Genomic DNA, 17,620 nt, shown 5'->3' on the forward strand with positions numbered 1-17,620 from the left:
TTAATGGTTAGGTTGGCTTGGCCTTATTTGGACCTATCTCCTCTGTATTTTGAAATTCCACTGTGACTGGAGGTGCATATTAGTAAAGCTAGTATGAAAGCCTTACCTTCTGCCTCAGTCTTTGGCTTTCATATTGGTCGGATTTTTCATTGGAGATTGTATCCTCAAGCAGATTCTTTTTTCTTCTTCTTGCCTTATTCCAAGTTATTAATTGCAGAGATCTTGCTTGTTTTGTAGTTTATTCAAAATCCTACCAGTTATAATGCTCAAGTGATGGGTTGATTCAACTTCCTGTTAAGGCTCCCAGTTCTCTGATGAATAACAGGCAGGCCTAGAGGCTGATTCTTTTCCTTGAATCTATTCTAATATAAACTGCTTCCAAATTTCTGATTTCAAGGGTAGTTTATGAGCTGCTGTTTTAGAGTTCTGATAGACATATGGTATATTTGCAGGAACACATACTGACCTTTCTTGTGTGGCTCTTACCTCTTCTGGCAATATGTGATCCTATTTTATGCATAGGACCATGCATTTATTGGAGGAGTTTAATTTTTTTCTCTATGGTTTTCTTTATCATTGGTCTTTCTAAGGTCCTTTTCAATTATTTTTTTAGGATTTAAATGGGAAAACTGGGATTCTCTGTAGCATTTCACATTGTTCTCTTAACTAGAAGAACTGACATTAAATTCTTCGGCTTAATTACTATGATTGGAGTTTAAAGTACTTGATTTTTGTTTTTTTTTTGTTTTTGGAGATCTTTTAATTCTCTTTATATGGATAATATTTAGTTCTGGACATTTTTGTTTTATTCTACATTATGATATTCAGATTATTTTGTTATAATCTTTGAGATACGTGTTAAATTTATTTTTACATTGTCTTTTGTTTAGCATTTTTAAAATTCATGTATTACTTTTATTTTGTTGCATTTACTTTCTTCTTTACCAACTTCCTTACATTTATGTTCACAATCTATTCATTTTTCTTTCACTTCTTTTGAGAAATTCTCCTTAATGGCTTTAATTTTTCTTATATACTAATTGTTTTTATATTCCATGTTGAAATCTCTTATTTCTGACCTATATCCATTCCCTGCTTCTTGAATTTTACTTTTTTTGTGAATCATTCTTGTTGCTCTAGACTTTCTTTAGAGTCTGTAAGATTCTACCTTTCCTCAGATACTATTAATTGCTTCTCTTTGATTTACAGTATACTATTTGTATTAGTTAAAGAGTGTTTTGTATTCTCTTTGGGTTTTAACCCATTATTCCATCCCTTTGAGGCATCCTCTCTGGATATGTCTGTTTGGGTGCTATATCTTCTTTGAGACATTTCCTCTCAGCTTTTTTGTATTGCCCAGTTGCTTATTTATTGATCCTTTCCATTATTTTAGTGCATACAAATCAGAATATGAGCACAAGGCCACTTTGACCTTCTAGCTTTAGCTGGGTTCAAATGCACTTTCCTGATGACCTTCTCTTCTGGCAATAATCTGATTCTTCCCTCTCTTTTGCTTTTTGCAGCCAGATAAAGTCAACCCTGCTGCTTGCTTCTTTGGGTTAGATAAAAGCTGAGAATGATAACTAGTATAACTTCATTGTTTACCCATGGAGTTTTTAAATTGGATTCATCTAATTTTTATTTCACATCATTACTTATATAATCAAGCTTTGATTAGTGAATCTGGAGAAGTTGTTACACTGTTCAAATTCTGACGTTTCAGAATTAAAATTATTTTTCAACAGTTAGGCTAAAATAACTTTGAAGGCAATCTTTGTAAATAACTTTATTTGTTTTCTTTATATGACCACCAAAAAAACAGGAAGCAGCCAAAAATTATAGCCTCTTAGAGCATGAGAATTTCAAGACTGATCAATAAAGATTGATTTTAACTTAAAAATGTCCTTTCTACATCACTTTCCAATAAAAGTATCAGGCACTTCTTGTTAAAAAGACACTTTAAATCGAGGTTGAATTTTTTTTCTTAGAAATGTGTGTTCTGGAACATTCTTTTCTAGAAAAATCCCATTTCACCCACATTAATAAATGTCCTTGTTGATCATTATATCTTTCTTCAGTTATTTTCAGTAATACATCAGAATATTTAGATTTCACATACTCATATATAGCAGTAATCTAACTGATAATTTTAATAAATTTTTAATTTTACATAATGTAATTGAATTTGATTGTTCAAGCCATCAAACCAACCAATGCTTGAATTAAAATTTCTGTACAATCTATTATTTCCATTTTCTTTCACTAGCTTAAATAAACTTGAAGTTTTTGTCAGATTGCCTGCATTGTGAATATGAGGAATGCAATTTTAATTGCAAGCTTTGATCTATAAAGTTACAATATGTTCCATTTCTATCCTATGACAATTCTATTCCTTAAAACCATTTGCAAACCATAAAATAGCTAAACAGCTTTGCCTTTTTATTTTATTTCACTTGTGTATTTTGTAATGTTCTATGTCAGATTTAGAATTCAAATATCCTATTTTAAGAGTTGTTATAACTAAGTTCCTACCAATTTTTATTCGTGTATGTGTGTGTGTGTGTGTGTGTGTGTGTGTGTGTGTGTGTGCGTGTGTTAGCAGGTAAGCCTAGTTAAGGGCTTTTTTAAACACAAATATTAGTAATGAAACCCATCCTCTACTGATAGGTATGGACTGGTTTGCTTCTCCTTAGGCAGCCTATTGCCCTGCTCCCAAGAATTTATCATATTGGTGCTGGTCTTAGTATAGACTCCTGTTCATCTTAGCTCATTCCCAAATTTAAGCAATACACCAGCCTTAACCTCCCCAATAGAAGAGATTATCAACATATATCTCATATATATTATCAAGTCTTGCTAAATTTCAACTATCATAATGTAACTCTTTTCCTGCTTTCCTTTCTCTCTCACAGTATTTGAGGTGAAAAGAATTAAAATTAACAAATGATTTAAATTGCTTTTACATTTAAAAGAAATATTGTTGTAGCTCATGAGTCTGGTTGTAAAAAATGGATCTGTGAGTAGGTGATGCCAGTTTTGTTATTTGCAACTGTGCCTGACTCTTTGTGATCCCATTTGGAGTTCTCTTGTCAGCAATACTGGGGTTGACTTGTCATTTTCTTCTCCAGCTTAATATATATACATATATATTAATTATGTATTTATGTGTATTTATTTATATATATATATAGATGAGGATGTAGATGAGGAAACTGAGGGAGACAGGATTAAGTGACATGTCCAAAGTCATACAAATAGTAATTTCTACAGCCAAATTTGAACTCAGTATCTTCCTGACAGTCTATCTGACATTCTGTCCACAGTGCCAGTTAACAGCCAGTGATGTTAATATCTACCTGCATATCATCCCACCACTAGCTACTTTTTTTGTGAAGTTTGAAAAAAACTTTTTTTGTTTTTAATATCATAGTCATTTTTGAATATCAACACCCAAGTCTGCACAGTGACCCTTCTCCTCTCTCCTTAACAAATCAAAACCATAATGACTAAGTTTGACAATGTATCTAATATTATACACATAATAGGAATTTTAAAAAGTGATTCTTCTCATTTCATCTGTGGAAGAGATTTGTCATTTCAATTATATAACATTCTGCTTTGTTTTACTATCATTTTTATTTGCATTATTATAGCTTATATCATTCCCTTGATTCTGTTTCTTTCTGTCAGTTGACACAGATGTTTCCATGTAGCCTTTAATTAGTCATATCCATATAAATGATTCCTGAGACATTTATGTATCTTTTTTTAAGCTGTTTCCTCATTTGATGGATGGGCATCTGCTTTATTTACTTTTCCCCCCCAAATACAAAGAGGGCTATTATGAATATTTTAATATGTGTGGGATCTTCCCCCCCCGCCCTTTTTTTTTTTTTTTAACTCTTTGAGGTTTATTATTGTCATTTGGAAGTATGAGTCATAGAGTTGAATAGTTTTTTTAATTACTTAATTCAAAATTGTTTTTTGGAATGGTTTATATTCTATACTGCTAGACTCATTTATTTTGCTGGTTATGTTTCTTCACTTTTTTTCTCTTTTCTTTTTTTATTTATGAGAGAGACACAAATATAAGACAGCAATTTTTAAAAAATAATGATTACTTTAAAAGTAATGATTGTACTAATTCACTTCACCATCTCTTAATTATTAGTGTCCTTGTCTTCCCAATAATCCTGCAATAGTAATTTTCTTTTTTTACTATTTCTTGTCCATCTTTGCAAATTTGCTACATTTAGGTTAAGATCACAGAATTATTTTAATTTTCACTTCTTACTTAAAATGATTTGGAGCATTCTTTCATATGGTTGTTGATATCTGGATGTGATCCCTTATTGAGGCAAAGTTGAAGGTGATTTTCTCCTTTAAGGATTTTCAGAGTTTCAGGGTCCCCGCTTTACTTTCAGAATTCTTTCCATATTTTTTGACCATCTTTCTATTGGGATGACTCTTGATATTAAAGACTAGTATTATTTATTAATATGTATTTGCTATTTGATCTTTATTAGAAATTTGATACAAAAATGTTTCTTCCCTTGACAATTTCTCTTCTTATCTAAGTTGCATTGAATTTGTTTGTATAAAGGATTTTTAATTTTATAATGGTAGGATTTGTCTGTATTATTTTTTTGTGATCTCCTGTATCTCTTATTTGGATTAGAATTCTTCAGCCAGCATAGTTATAACAAATATCTCATTTTTTTTTTTTAAACTTTGGATTTTTTTTTTTAAGTTTTATGGTGTGGTCATTTATATTTGGATTGCATATTCATTTGAAATTTATTGTAGAATGTTATGTAAAATAGTTTTCTATGTCTGTTTTCTATCATATTGTCTTTTGATTTTCCAGCAGTTCTTATTAAATAAGGAATATATTTAATATAACTCATATGTATAGATACACACATGCATATATATATGTGTACTTGTCATATGTGTGTATATAGTATATATGTAATATATATATACATAAATACATAAACATTAAAATTGTGTATTCATTCTTAAGTAATAGCCTACCTGGAAAACTTTTGGAAATTATCAATACATAAATATATTGTTGATATACATGGTATTGGAGATCCAGCTGGTGTCATGAGGTGTCTCAAAAGTATTTTTAGGCTTAAACCAGCTCTGAATCAGGAGGCAAAGATTTTATTACACTGCCAATAGTGGGTCAAGTTCCTGATGAACCAGTGATTAACAAAGGGGAAGATGGAGCCTTATGTAGAAAAGGAATACCCTTGAGGGTTGACATCTATAGCTTGGTGGTCCAGCTGAATACAATAATTGTGGGGTCAAAATAATTTTTTCAACACCCCTTCCTATAGCCAACCTGGATACCAAGGCCCTAGTCTTTTGCTTAGATCTTATTCACCCCATCAATATTACAAGTTCTAATTCAGAAAGTTTACTTTAAAAGGGATGATGAGTTGGTCAAGAGAGCTTGTCACCTTTCTGCATTTCAGTATTTACAATTACTATAGATAGAAGACCTGCTTCCTATAAGGATAATAGGAAATCAGAATGAAAATGTTGTTTTAAATAATTGTCTGTTTAATAACTGTTTAAATGTACATATGTATGTATATGTATTTGTGTATATATCATGTATATGTTTAAATTTCTGTTGTTTTCCCCAAATGATATTTTGGTGTAGAGAAGTACCAGAAAAGCATATTTTAAATACTATAATTAATTTTTTAAATCTTTTTAAAACTTTAGGGTTTTTTTCCCCCTTAGCTGGCACCTTTCACCAAGAGTTTATAGGGTCAAAATTCTTTTGTGCTACTTAATAAGTAAAAGTTATATTAACCAGAAACATATCATTTATTCATATATTTAAGAGAAGTATAAAATTTATTGGCAGCTAGGAAACACAGTGAATAAGAGTAGCAGGCCTGGTGTCAAGAAGACTCATCTTTGTGAATTAAATCTGGCCTCAGACATGTATTGGCTGGGTGATCCTAGATAAGCCACTTAATTCTATCTGCCTCACTATCATCATAATGTAAAATGAGCTAGAGAAGGAAATGGCAAACTATTCTGGTATCTTCAGACACAGTTGAAATGAATGAACATCAACAACATAATTCTTATTATTAAATAACCAGATACTCATTCAAACTGATTCCTTTTGGGATTTATAGTAAATATATAATTAATTCTTTTGTCATTAAGCACAAGCAGAAGAACCTGAATATCTAGAGCAACCATCCAGAAGTGATCTTGCCAAGTATTTGAAAGAAGAAACAATGCAAGCGATCACCAAGGCATCATCAGAACATGAAGATAAAAATCCTGAAACTGTTTTACAGCTGGTAAGAATTTTTTTTTAGTTGTTATGTAGGATTGTGTGTGGAGGGTGGGATTAGATAGTTGTATTCAAGACATTCAAGGGAATTTGAGGAAAGAACATTAGGTTTTTAGTTCTGAGTTCTGGTCATGTTTTGGCTACTAATTTTTTTTTAATGTTGTTACTTACCCTCATTGGACATTAGGTTTTTTATTTATAAATTGAAGGGAGTTTTGACTAGATGGTTCCCAAGGTCCTTTATAGTTCTGTAATTTAGATTCTTATTTAATGCATATAGAGCAATTAGTTGACTTTTGGTTAAATGCACACCTTTATATTATATATATGTATATAAAGAAATTACAAAATATGCCCTGTTTTTGTTGGATGAATTGTAAATATCAGTGTCTTTAGCTGATTTACATTGTTTTTGAGGAATTATATGTTTTCTTTTCTGTATAATTTGAATAAATGGAGGTGTTAAGCACATATATACAGAAAACAAAGAAGACATAAAAAGCATTGAAAAATTATTTTTTTCTATGTAAGTGTTTACTTAATTAATAGATGCCTGTGAGAAAAGTAATTTCCATGAGGAAGCAGGAATTTTTTTTTTTTTTTTGGCATACTTAACATTTACTGCCCTGAATATAGTTTTGAATATTGCTCTTGCCACTGGATGGCTACCAAATCATTTATCTCCAGTATGCCATTAGATTTCAGAATGTCTTATGTTTTCTCTTTCTAGGGAATTAGATCATTAAACTGAATCACAAAATCTTATAAATCACAAAAGCTGTTTTAGCTTGGCTTGACCATCATTTTCTTAACCCATTAACTTCAAGTTTTTAATTTCAGATTTTGTTATCCTAAAATGGAAACTTTTCATTCTTTATTCACAGGAACATTGTTAAATTCCACAAGTTATTCACAGAGCTAGAAATTGTATGAGCTGATAGTTATATATGTATGAGTTAACAGAACATTTGTGCCAGAAATTATTTAACTTAATGGACTATAGAAAATCTTAAAGATCTGTGATTTCATTGTCATGGGTATTTCCACCACTGCCACAGATGACAGTTCCCCTCCATTTTAATAGAAACTCCTCTAAATCACCACAATTGAAAAAAATTATCATTTAATAAAACTAGTCCTTGGATGACAGACATTAATGCTTTTGCTCCAAAACATTTTCAGCCTGGTCTTGGATATGTCCAATGTTTTTAACACATTGGTGTAGCATTCTAGAATCCAGGCTCACATCCGGACCATCCTGAAACATTGGAATAATGTCATACTTTACAATAACATCTATTAACAAAAAGGATAATGGCAGCCTTCATCTTTGACAATTGCTAATATTTATTTACTAAGGGCTTACTGGATGGGTGTCAGTGAAAAACCAGAAAACATCCCTGTCTTTCAAGTGCTTGTGTTTCTTTTAAAGTACCTTTGTTTCATACTACAATAAAATCTTCTAAATTCAAGATCCAGTGAGTAGAAATTCGATAATTCCATAAGTTTTTTTTATTAATGTTTATTTATCAGAATATTTCTTTATTATGCACCTTGAAGGTAGGTTAAGTTCTTAAGAAGAATGACCTTTTGTAAGTAAACATTTGATAGATTCTTTGGAAATCTGTTAAAATATTCTTTTTTATTGAGTCAATAAAGGAACTATTTCAACACTTTACAGTTTTTGATTTATTGGACAAACTTCAAAATAATAAAACTGCATTTAATTTTTCAAAATTTCTGTAATTTATACTTTTCACTATGATTTACCAACTCCAATTGAAAGAGTACTGGATTTGAAGGCAGAAGTGCTTAGTTGGAATGCTGGTTCTTTTACTTATTACTGTTTATATGACCTAAAACAATTCATTTCACAATTCTGAGTCTATTTGGTCCATTTCTGAAACAAAACATTTGACTAGAATGCCTCTAAGGTTCCTTTCAGCTCAAGATAAATGTCTCTTGAGCTGATAAGGATTTTAGAGACATTCTATGTTTTCTTTCCATGAGTGAATGAGTATTATACTATATAGTTAACATTTCATTTGTAGCAGATAAAAAACTAAAGACTACCATTTGTTTAAATAAAAGATTTAAAATTACTTTTAGTTTTTCAACATAATCTTCAGGATACCTTAAGATATCGACATATGAAAAATATTTTTAGATTATTCATTGCACGTGTTAAGAATTTGGATTTCAAACTATTTATTGAAAGATACAAAATTGAGAAGTTTTTAGCAGGAGGCCTATAGTTTAAAGGAAGAAATGTAGTGTTATTTGCTTTTCTTGTAGCCTTAAAGAATCCAGGTAGTACTGGAAAGTTAGTCATCTTTCACCCTCTCCTCCACCCATAAAAAAAGTTTTGTTGTTTTAGTTTATTCTCTTCTATTTTTCTAATTTTTCATGCTCATTATTTTCTCCTACAGACCCCTGAAAAAACCACCAGTCAACCACCTCCTAACCAGCAAGTTGTAGAGGTGGCGATTCCTCATGTAGGGACATTTATGATTGAGTCAGTGAAGGGGGGTTATGATGATGAGGTACTGTTCTTATATAGCCCTTTGCACCACAAACTTACCATCTTATTTTGCTGCTTGGCACAAGTATTTTGAGCATGCCTGCATATTCACACTTACATAACTTTCTTTATAACATTTAACTTTGTCACTCCCTTTCAACTCTAAATTTATCATTCTGTGATCTGTGGTATTGAGTAACTTCCTTGATCATATTAATGAAAGCTTGAAATCATAATTAAAATTTAAGAAAGACTTGGGGATTATGTCAAAGTGGATAAAATAAGTATATCACATTTATGTTACAATCTCATAAAACAGATTTTTGAAAATATAAAAAAGCCTCAATGGTAAATAAATTCTCCCTATCTTGATATTATACCTGAATTATTTATTATTATATTTTATATTATAAACCCTAAAATAGTAAGGAAGTATGCAATAAGGTGACTGGGAAAATGATGAGATAGCACAGAGTAGCTAATAAAGATTTATTCTTCCTCTTCCTAAGAGTTAAAAAGATATATCAGTGATAATATTACCAACTCCTTTATGTTGTTTCATGTGTTAAGAAATGTTTGTTATATATACCAAGTAGTACTTCCAGGGTAAGGGGAATATGAACTATTCCTGTTGTGGACTTTTATGCACTCGATCTAGTTTTTCTGTAGATCAGCTAGATCCTTGACCCCTTTTTCTAACTACTGTGTAATTTCTCCATGTGCTTTCTGATATACTTGAAGAAGATAGTTTCTGAATAGTAACAACATCAGAGAAAAGGTGGTAACATGGATGTAGGAGGAATTATAACAAGCAAATCCACCTAAAAAGAAGCATAATTGATCTGTTAAATTGCCTGCACGACAGTCATAATTGTGAATAAAAACAATTGTGGTTTTCAAAAAAGGAAACATAATAGAAAAAATTAAATATGAATTATAAAACATCTCCTAGAGATAGCAACTAAACATGTAATTTATCAATATTTGGAAGTGCCAGGTAAGGAAGCATTATCTATCAGTTCAGATACTTTCTCAGCAATTTGTAGTCTCAGATAGTTGTCTAGACTAGTTAAGTTGTCAAGAGTTCCAGAGACAATATGTGTCAGGGGCTAGACTTGAACCCCAGTCTCTGGCTTTCAATCCACTATCCCAGAGAAATCTCATATTAGTACTATTAATAATACTATGATTAGTATTACTGACCTGAAGCACTGCACTTAGTACTAGGACAGACAGAAAAGATTTTTAATAAAAGTAGTGTGCTTTTAAGGTACTTGTTAGGTATGCAGTGTTAGATCTTAGGAATTTTAGGTACAACATGGTTCATTGAAATACTATAATTACAAATCTCTCTATATTTTAATTACAAAATAGTAGACATAACCTCTATAATTAAAGTACCATCATATTAATTTGATGGTACTACTTTCAATCCTTTAGTTCTGCATTTTATTACATCATTAAAGATTATATAGTTGTCAGTCTAGTCATTGAAGAAATGACATGTGTACACACACATACACACACACACACATACATAGTGTATATATATATATAGTGTCTCTTTGAAAGTAGTATATTTAGTAAGCATGTATTGAATTTTCTTGTATTGGGAGAAACTTGCTTGTATGTGGGATGACTTAGAATTAATGGATTTGTCTGTTTAAGTTTTCCATTTGGATAAGAATTTCTGTGTGTGTGCTTTGGGCAGAATTTTTAATTGTTGGGGTGATATTTAACAGTGCATGTATTTTTATCCTGGGCGAATTTTAAAGAATATATTTTTATGTGCATACCAGTTTAGATTTACTATATAAGAAAGAAATGCTATAATTAATTTGGGAGTCATGAGCAGTAGCTATAACAATATTTTCTGGCTGTGTCTGTGGGATGCTTTTTAGCTGGCATGTACATGAAAACATTTTCTTAACATTTAAAAATGTTAACCATTCCAACCTTTTACCTTAAATCCCTTGTGGCAGATCATGATGACACCGAACATGCAAGGTATTATCATGGCTATAGGTAAATCCAGGAGTGTATATGACAGGTGTGGTCCTGAAGCAGGGTTCTTTAAGGTACAATTAACATTTCCATCTTTATATTTCCTCTGTTTTTCCCCCTAGCTTTTTATTCCAAAATATTTTGTTCTTTTATATATATTTGTTACAAGTACCATCACTATTCTTTTATCTATACTTTATTCCTGAAAGGAATATTAGAAAGGGGGTTGCCAGAGCTAACTGAATCATTGAGGAAACTGTACAAGTATCTTGGCAGGAAAAAATGCTTTTACCTGAACTATCTTAATATTTCTCTCCTCTGTTTTATGGATGTTTATGGATATGGATGATTATAGGAGAGATGATGTTGAAGAATATTTGTAATAACTGGTCTTTGATACTGAAGACAGTAATTTTAATGGCTAGAATCAGTCTTGTTAAAAGTTCACTCTTCTGGACTTGTTGATAGGAGGCTTGGTTCAAATCCTAGCTTTGACATTTATTAGCTTTGATGCAACTTGGGGAAAGTCACCTAACCTCTTGGAGCCTCAGTTTCTTTAATTATAAATGAGCATAATAATACTTATTCTTCTAGGGCAGTTACTAGTAATAACTCAACTTTTATATAGCACTTTGGGATTTGCAAAAGCACTTCCACAACAACCCTTTGGTGTAGGTTTTATTTTTTTTTCCATTCCTAGTAATAACTCGACTTTTTTATAGCACTTTGGGATTTACAAAAGCACTTCCTGTGGTGTAGGTTTTATTTTTTTTTCCAATTGACATATATTGAATATTTACTGTGTGCCATATACTACATAGCTTACATTCTGTTGGGAGAAAACAACATTCAAGAGAGAGAGAGAGTCAAGAGAAGGGGGTACCTAGAGTTTAATGGGCAGGGAAGAGAGTCAGACCTATCTTACAAGTTTGTCAATTTGACAGCTGTGTGGAAGATGGGTTTGAAAGGAGAGACTCTAAAGAAGGACTTCTTGACCTTTTTTGCATGTCATGAACCCTTTTGGCAATTTGGATAAACCTAAGGAGCTCTTCTTGAACAATAAAATACATAACACTACAAAAGAGTCAAGTGCATTGAAGTACAGTTGTCAAAATATTTTTAAAGAATAAATTCATGAACTCCTGGTTGAAAACTCCCTACTCTAGAAGGGGGGAAAAAAAAAAGAGAGAGAGCATTTAGGAAATTACTTCATTAGTCCAGGTGATTATGTCAAGTCCCTCTATTAAAGTGATGGTTTTGTGGTATGTGATAAAGTTAAAAGATTTGGCATCTGATTGGATCTGAAAGATAAGAGTGAGGAAGGAGTTTTGGATAACTGAGATTTCAGACACCATAATTTCAAAATTTGGTGCCCATCGTAACAAATGCAGAAATAGGATTGGCTTTAAGGGAAAGAAAGTAGGTCCAGAATAAATTTTGTACATGTTGAGTTGGAAGTACATATGAGAAATTCAGTTGGAAGAGTCTAGAAAGTAGGCTGTGATATCGAACTGAAATTCCAAAAAAGAGATATAAGAAGACTTTTGCAGTTCCTGTTATTGGAGTGACAGTAGACAGAGGTATGGCTTTCCACTACTGTATGGCAATGGGTGTCAAGAAAGGTCCCAGAACCCCATCAACAATATGAGGAAACCATGACAGTGCTGCCACCCTGGGTGCTTCACCTACGACATCAAGTTTGTGAGAGGTGGGCCATAGAAAAAGGTCTCTAAACATAAAGATAAAATAAGTTCATATTTTTTAAATCATGGAAACTCATATTCAGGTCAAGAAGAAGAGTGAAGAGTTCAACAATATCATGAGTAAGACTGTTACCAAGAAGGACTAATTCCTACTTTACACTCCTCCCCTCCCCCGACCTCCAATAAAAAATTGACAAATAGTGTTGTCACATTGATTCATATTGTGTTCCAGAGCTGCTGTCCTAAAGACAAACAAAAAGAGAGTGTTTATTGTTAGTTGTATACAGCAGAGTAGATGTGGGGCAGCAAGTGATAGGATACATAGAATTATAGATCTGACAGTAAAAGATTCTTCTTTTACAGCTAGATATGGGACACTCTGCAAGTTACTAAAAATCCTTGTTGGAAAAGGAGTAAACCATCAATGAATTGAGTAATAATAAGTTTTTTAGAAAAACATAAAAAAGAGAGGTCTATTGAGGCAAAGGAAATATAAACAAAAAGGGATGCCGGTTTGAGGACAGATCTATTTGACCAAAAGCAAAGTTTCTTAAGCTAGAGTCTATGAACTTATAATTTTTTTGATAATTCAGTATAATTTATTTTAATATATTTGATTTTGTTATAATTGGTTCCTTTTGTTTAAAATGGGCTTGATAGATGCTCTTGCTTTTATTGCAAGTTATTCTTGTCCTAAAAAGTATTATTTGTCCCTATTGTTTTTATTAGATACTATTAAAAATACTTTTATTGGTAATAAATTTAATTGCTTTCTATTATCTATAATTTTTTATTAATCTAGGTAATTTTCATATATGCCCTCCTCCCATTTTAGTGACACAGCTTACCAAACCATTTACTAGAATTTTTTTTATGTTAAATATATAAAAATTCCAGGTTCAATGTTACAATAAGATTTAAGAAAAAAAATTAGACCATATGTGTGTTTCATCTCTCATATTTTAGAATTTTTCAAAATTTCAAAATCAAAAATATTTTCCATAACTTTTTTTCATAATCCCGGAAGCCATAAAAAATCAAAAGTATAAAAAGAAAGCAATACAGAATGCTCTTATCACATATGCATAGAAATCCAAAACAATTTAAGTACTGTTCACATCTAAAAATGAATTTCTTATTCTGCTTATAAGTCTGTTGATTCTCTATCATGAGGTGGGCAGTTCTCTGGAATCACAGTTCAGAATTAACTTATTTTTACAATATTGACATTATAGTATAAATGGTTCTTCTAGTTCTATATATTCCACTCTATTTCAAGTCTTTGCATGTCTCTTTGAAACCATCTTTTTCCTCATTTCTTACAAGGCCAACAGTATTCCATTCATTTATATGTCAGTTTGTTTACCTATTGCTCATTGATGGGCACTCCCTTAGTTCCAGTTTTTTGCCAATTCAAGAAGAATCATTGTGAGTATTTTGATACATATAAGGTAGTATTCCTCCTTGACCACTTTGGGATATAAGCCTGGCAATTAAAGGGTACACACTATATAGTATCTCTTTGTTTATGATTCAAAACTGGTTTCTAGAATGAGTAGATTCATTAAACAGCTCTAATTAGCATTAGTATACTTGTTTTCTTCCCTTCCTCCAGCATTTGTTATTTATTTATTTTTGTCATCTGTACCAATCTGATGGAGGTGGGGTGGAACTTCAAAATTGTTTTAACTTACATTTCTAATTAGTAATTTGGAATATTTTTTTTAATGGCTACATAAATAGACTATAAATAAGATTTCTTTCCTTGAGCAATGCCTTTTCATCTTGGTATAAGTTTTGAGGGATTGATGTAAACCTAATTTCTTCATTAATATCATCCAATTTGCCCAGAAGTTCTCACCCCAATCATTGAAGGCCTTTATGTTTACCAAACATTAGTTTACTTGGTTAATTTGCTTCTCTTTATTGTATGCCCAATCTGTTCTGTTGATTAATCTATTTTTTAACTAGTACCATACTATTTTGAGAATTAATTCTTATGTAGTATATTTTTATTTCTGATAGTATTTTCTTTTTATTCATCTTTTTAAAAAATTGTTCTTTTTGAGATTTTTCATTTTTATGCCTCCATATGAATTTTGTTATTTTTTGCTTTGGTAGTTTAATTGGTATGCACTGAATAAATAAATTAATTTGAATCATAATGTAATTTTATTCTGTTAATCTTACAAATGAGCTTTATTATTTAGCCATTTAAATCCATCCTTATTTTTATAAAAAGTGTTTTGTAATGTCTTTATATAGTTCTTGATTGTATTTTGTAGGTAGACTTAAAAATATTTTGTACATCCTACAGTTATTTTTAAATGGAATTTCTCTATCACTTCCTTCTGAATTATTATAAAGATGTTGGGGATTTTTACATTTATGTTATATTCTATAACTTTGCTGGTTTAATTTTTTTTTCATTTAATTTTTAGTTGATTTCATGTTTCTTCAACCATATCTTCATATCATCTACAAAATATGATTATGTTGTTTTTTTCTTTACCTATGCTTATCTTCTCAATTGCTTTTTCTTCTTGTTTTTTGTGTTTTTTTTTTTTTTGTTTGTTTGTTTGTTTGTTTTTGTTTTTTTTGCTGTGGAACTTCCAGTGCTACATCAAATAGAAATACTGACAATGAATATGCTATGCTGTTCATTGTCTTAATTGCAAAGGATTCTAGTGTAGCTGCATTACACATGACACTGGCTCTTGGTTTTAGTTATACTTTATCATGTTAAGTAACTTTATTTCTATGATGGGTATTATATTTTGTGAAAAACTTTTTCAACATTAGTTGTTAAAATCATATGATTTTTGTCGTTTTTGCTTGTTTCAGTTTACTTTTTTCCAAATTTGAAATCAATTTTGCAATCCATAGAATATATTCATTTGATAGGTTGCTATAGGGTCTTTATTAACATTTTAAATATTTTAAGTTTAGCTTCCCTCTTTTTAATAGTAATACTATAAAATAATTTTCTATTTTATTTTAATAACTTTTAAAAATTAATCTTATTCATTCACTATTTATTTTTGATTTGTGGAGCTCTTCCTTGATTTTCAGGATTTCTATTTTGGTCTTTAATTTGTTGTTTTTCTGTGTATCTTTAGTTGCATGAATAATTCTCTATTTTTAGTTGCATGCTCATTTTATTGCTCTCTTTTTTTCCTCTTTTTGTTAATGAAAATGTTTAGAGATTCAGATTTTCTTTTTAGGACTGCTTTGTCTATATCATCTAATTTTGGTGCTCATTGTTGTTTTTATTTTTAATGAAATTATTTTTTCTGGTTTGTTCTTTAACTCACCAATTTTATTGGTGGTTCTTTCATTTATTTAGTATCCAGTTGATTTTTAATAGTTTTAGAGGCCCTTTAATTAACATAATCATCATTGAGTTGTGGTCAGTAAAAGTTATTATTCTGCTTTTGTCCATTTGTTTGTGAAGTTATGTTCTGATAACATGGTCAGTTTTTATAAAGGTGCTATACATATCTTGAAAAATATGTGTAATTCTTTCCCTTCCAATTTTAATTCATTATCAGAGCTCCATCATACCTAACTTTTCTAAAATTCTAGTTGATTAATTTAATTTTTGGTGAAGTTTCTGGAGAGCTGAATGCAATACGTTTAACTTCCTCACTATTATAATTTTATTTTCTATTTCTCTTTATAATTTATTTCATTTTTCTTCTAATTCTTTGGATGCTATTTAATCAGTACATGTTTTACATGTATTGAATACATATATTTATTTGTGCAGTATATATGCATATATTGAAAAAAATCCTCTATTTAATTCCTCTCCAATTTAGACTTTGCTTTGCTTATAACTAATCCTTCTGATATTCCTCCCCTTCCCTTATTAAAAGGCTTAATAAATGCCTTAATGAAATAATTGTTGTTCTTATTATTACTAGAATTATTGCCATTACCTACCTACTTCATTTTCTTCATCTTTTTCAATGGGATTCAAGTGGAAACCATCCTAATTCCATAGTCTGCTATTATTGCTTTACACTTGATGTTATGCAGTTTTTTTGAGCCAGTGGATAAAAACAAATTGATTTGCATCCGATAAAAATATTGGAATCATTTTCTGCAGGTTCACTGAAGCTTTTTCAGGATACTGAAATAGTGTCCAGGATGATGTGTACTTGATACTCTATCCACACAATTTTATTTTAATTTGCTAAGTCTCATGTGTTTTCAAAGTTTTTCAAACATGTAACTTGAAGATTTTTAACGTGTGTTATGGTGACTTTTTTAAACATGATTCTTAAAATTTTACACAATAGTATTTTGTGGGTAATTGTGCACAGCAGTTCTATTAATGATAATGATCTGAATAAATATATGTATTGGTTAAATTCTCAAAAGCATTTTAATTTCTATATTTCTAGTATGGAAATTAGTCATCTCTTTATGACAGGTAGTAAGCTTCACATACTATTTTAATCACTAGATCATGTCTTTGTAGATATTTGATTACCACAATCATAACTCTTATCCAGGATTCTTCATTGTTAATAGTGTTCAGATAGAAAATTTGAAGAAGATACACTATTTTGCTATTCTTTTATATTTAATGCTATATACTGTTGTTCAAGAGGGTAAAAATGACTGCTTTTTGTGTATTGGTATGTAACGATTCATTGAAAGCAATTTGGAATAACTTCAATAGCAGAAAGATAACAGGGAATGACATGATCTCATCCTTTTCTCATGGTTTTAATTTCTTGTGCTAAGTTTTATCTTCTGAAAGCTTTTTATTCAATGTAGTTTTCCTGATGGAACAATATTTAAATATATTGTTCTTAAATGTTTATGGATTGGTGCTACATGGACAATATGGACAGTATTGTTATGGACAATAGCCTGATCTATAAGGATGCTGTAGTTCCTTACTTGGCCAATTATGGTATTCTCCATGTTATTTAGCCTTGTATTCATAGTGTGGAGATACGTCATGTGTTAGCATATAAAAGGAAAATGGACTTCTGGGTTAATTAACCAAATCATAATACATTATAGATATTTGATAATTATTAAATT

The 17,620-nt window shown here is 30.6% G+C and overlaps 1 protein-coding gene across 3 annotated transcripts in view; it reads left to right on the forward strand.

Annotated features, from left to right (window-relative positions):
• Positions 1-17,620, forward strand: part of USP25 (ubiquitin specific peptidase 25) — a 187,841-nt gene that overhangs the window by 131,861 nt on the left and 38,360 nt on the right. Inside the window, exons 18-20 of one of the 3 annotated variants that reach the window (XM_051984753.1) lie at positions 6,199-6,338; positions 8,761-8,874; positions 10,835-10,930. In XM_051984753.1, the coding sequence (XP_051840713.1) occupies positions 6,199-6,338; positions 8,761-8,874; positions 10,835-10,930 (350 nt within the window). The remainder of the gene's footprint in view (positions 1-6,198; positions 6,339-8,760; positions 8,875-10,834; positions 10,931-17,620) is intronic. The other 2 variants (XM_051984754.1, XM_051984755.1) reach the window with 2 other exon arrangements.

Source organism: Antechinus flavipes, chromosome 3, assembly GCF_016432865.1.
Source record: "Antechinus flavipes isolate AdamAnt ecotype Samford, QLD, Australia chromosome 3, AdamAnt_v2, whole genome shotgun sequence".
In the NCBI taxonomy this organism is placed as follows: Eukaryota; Metazoa; Chordata; class Mammalia; order Dasyuromorphia; family Dasyuridae; genus Antechinus; species Antechinus flavipes.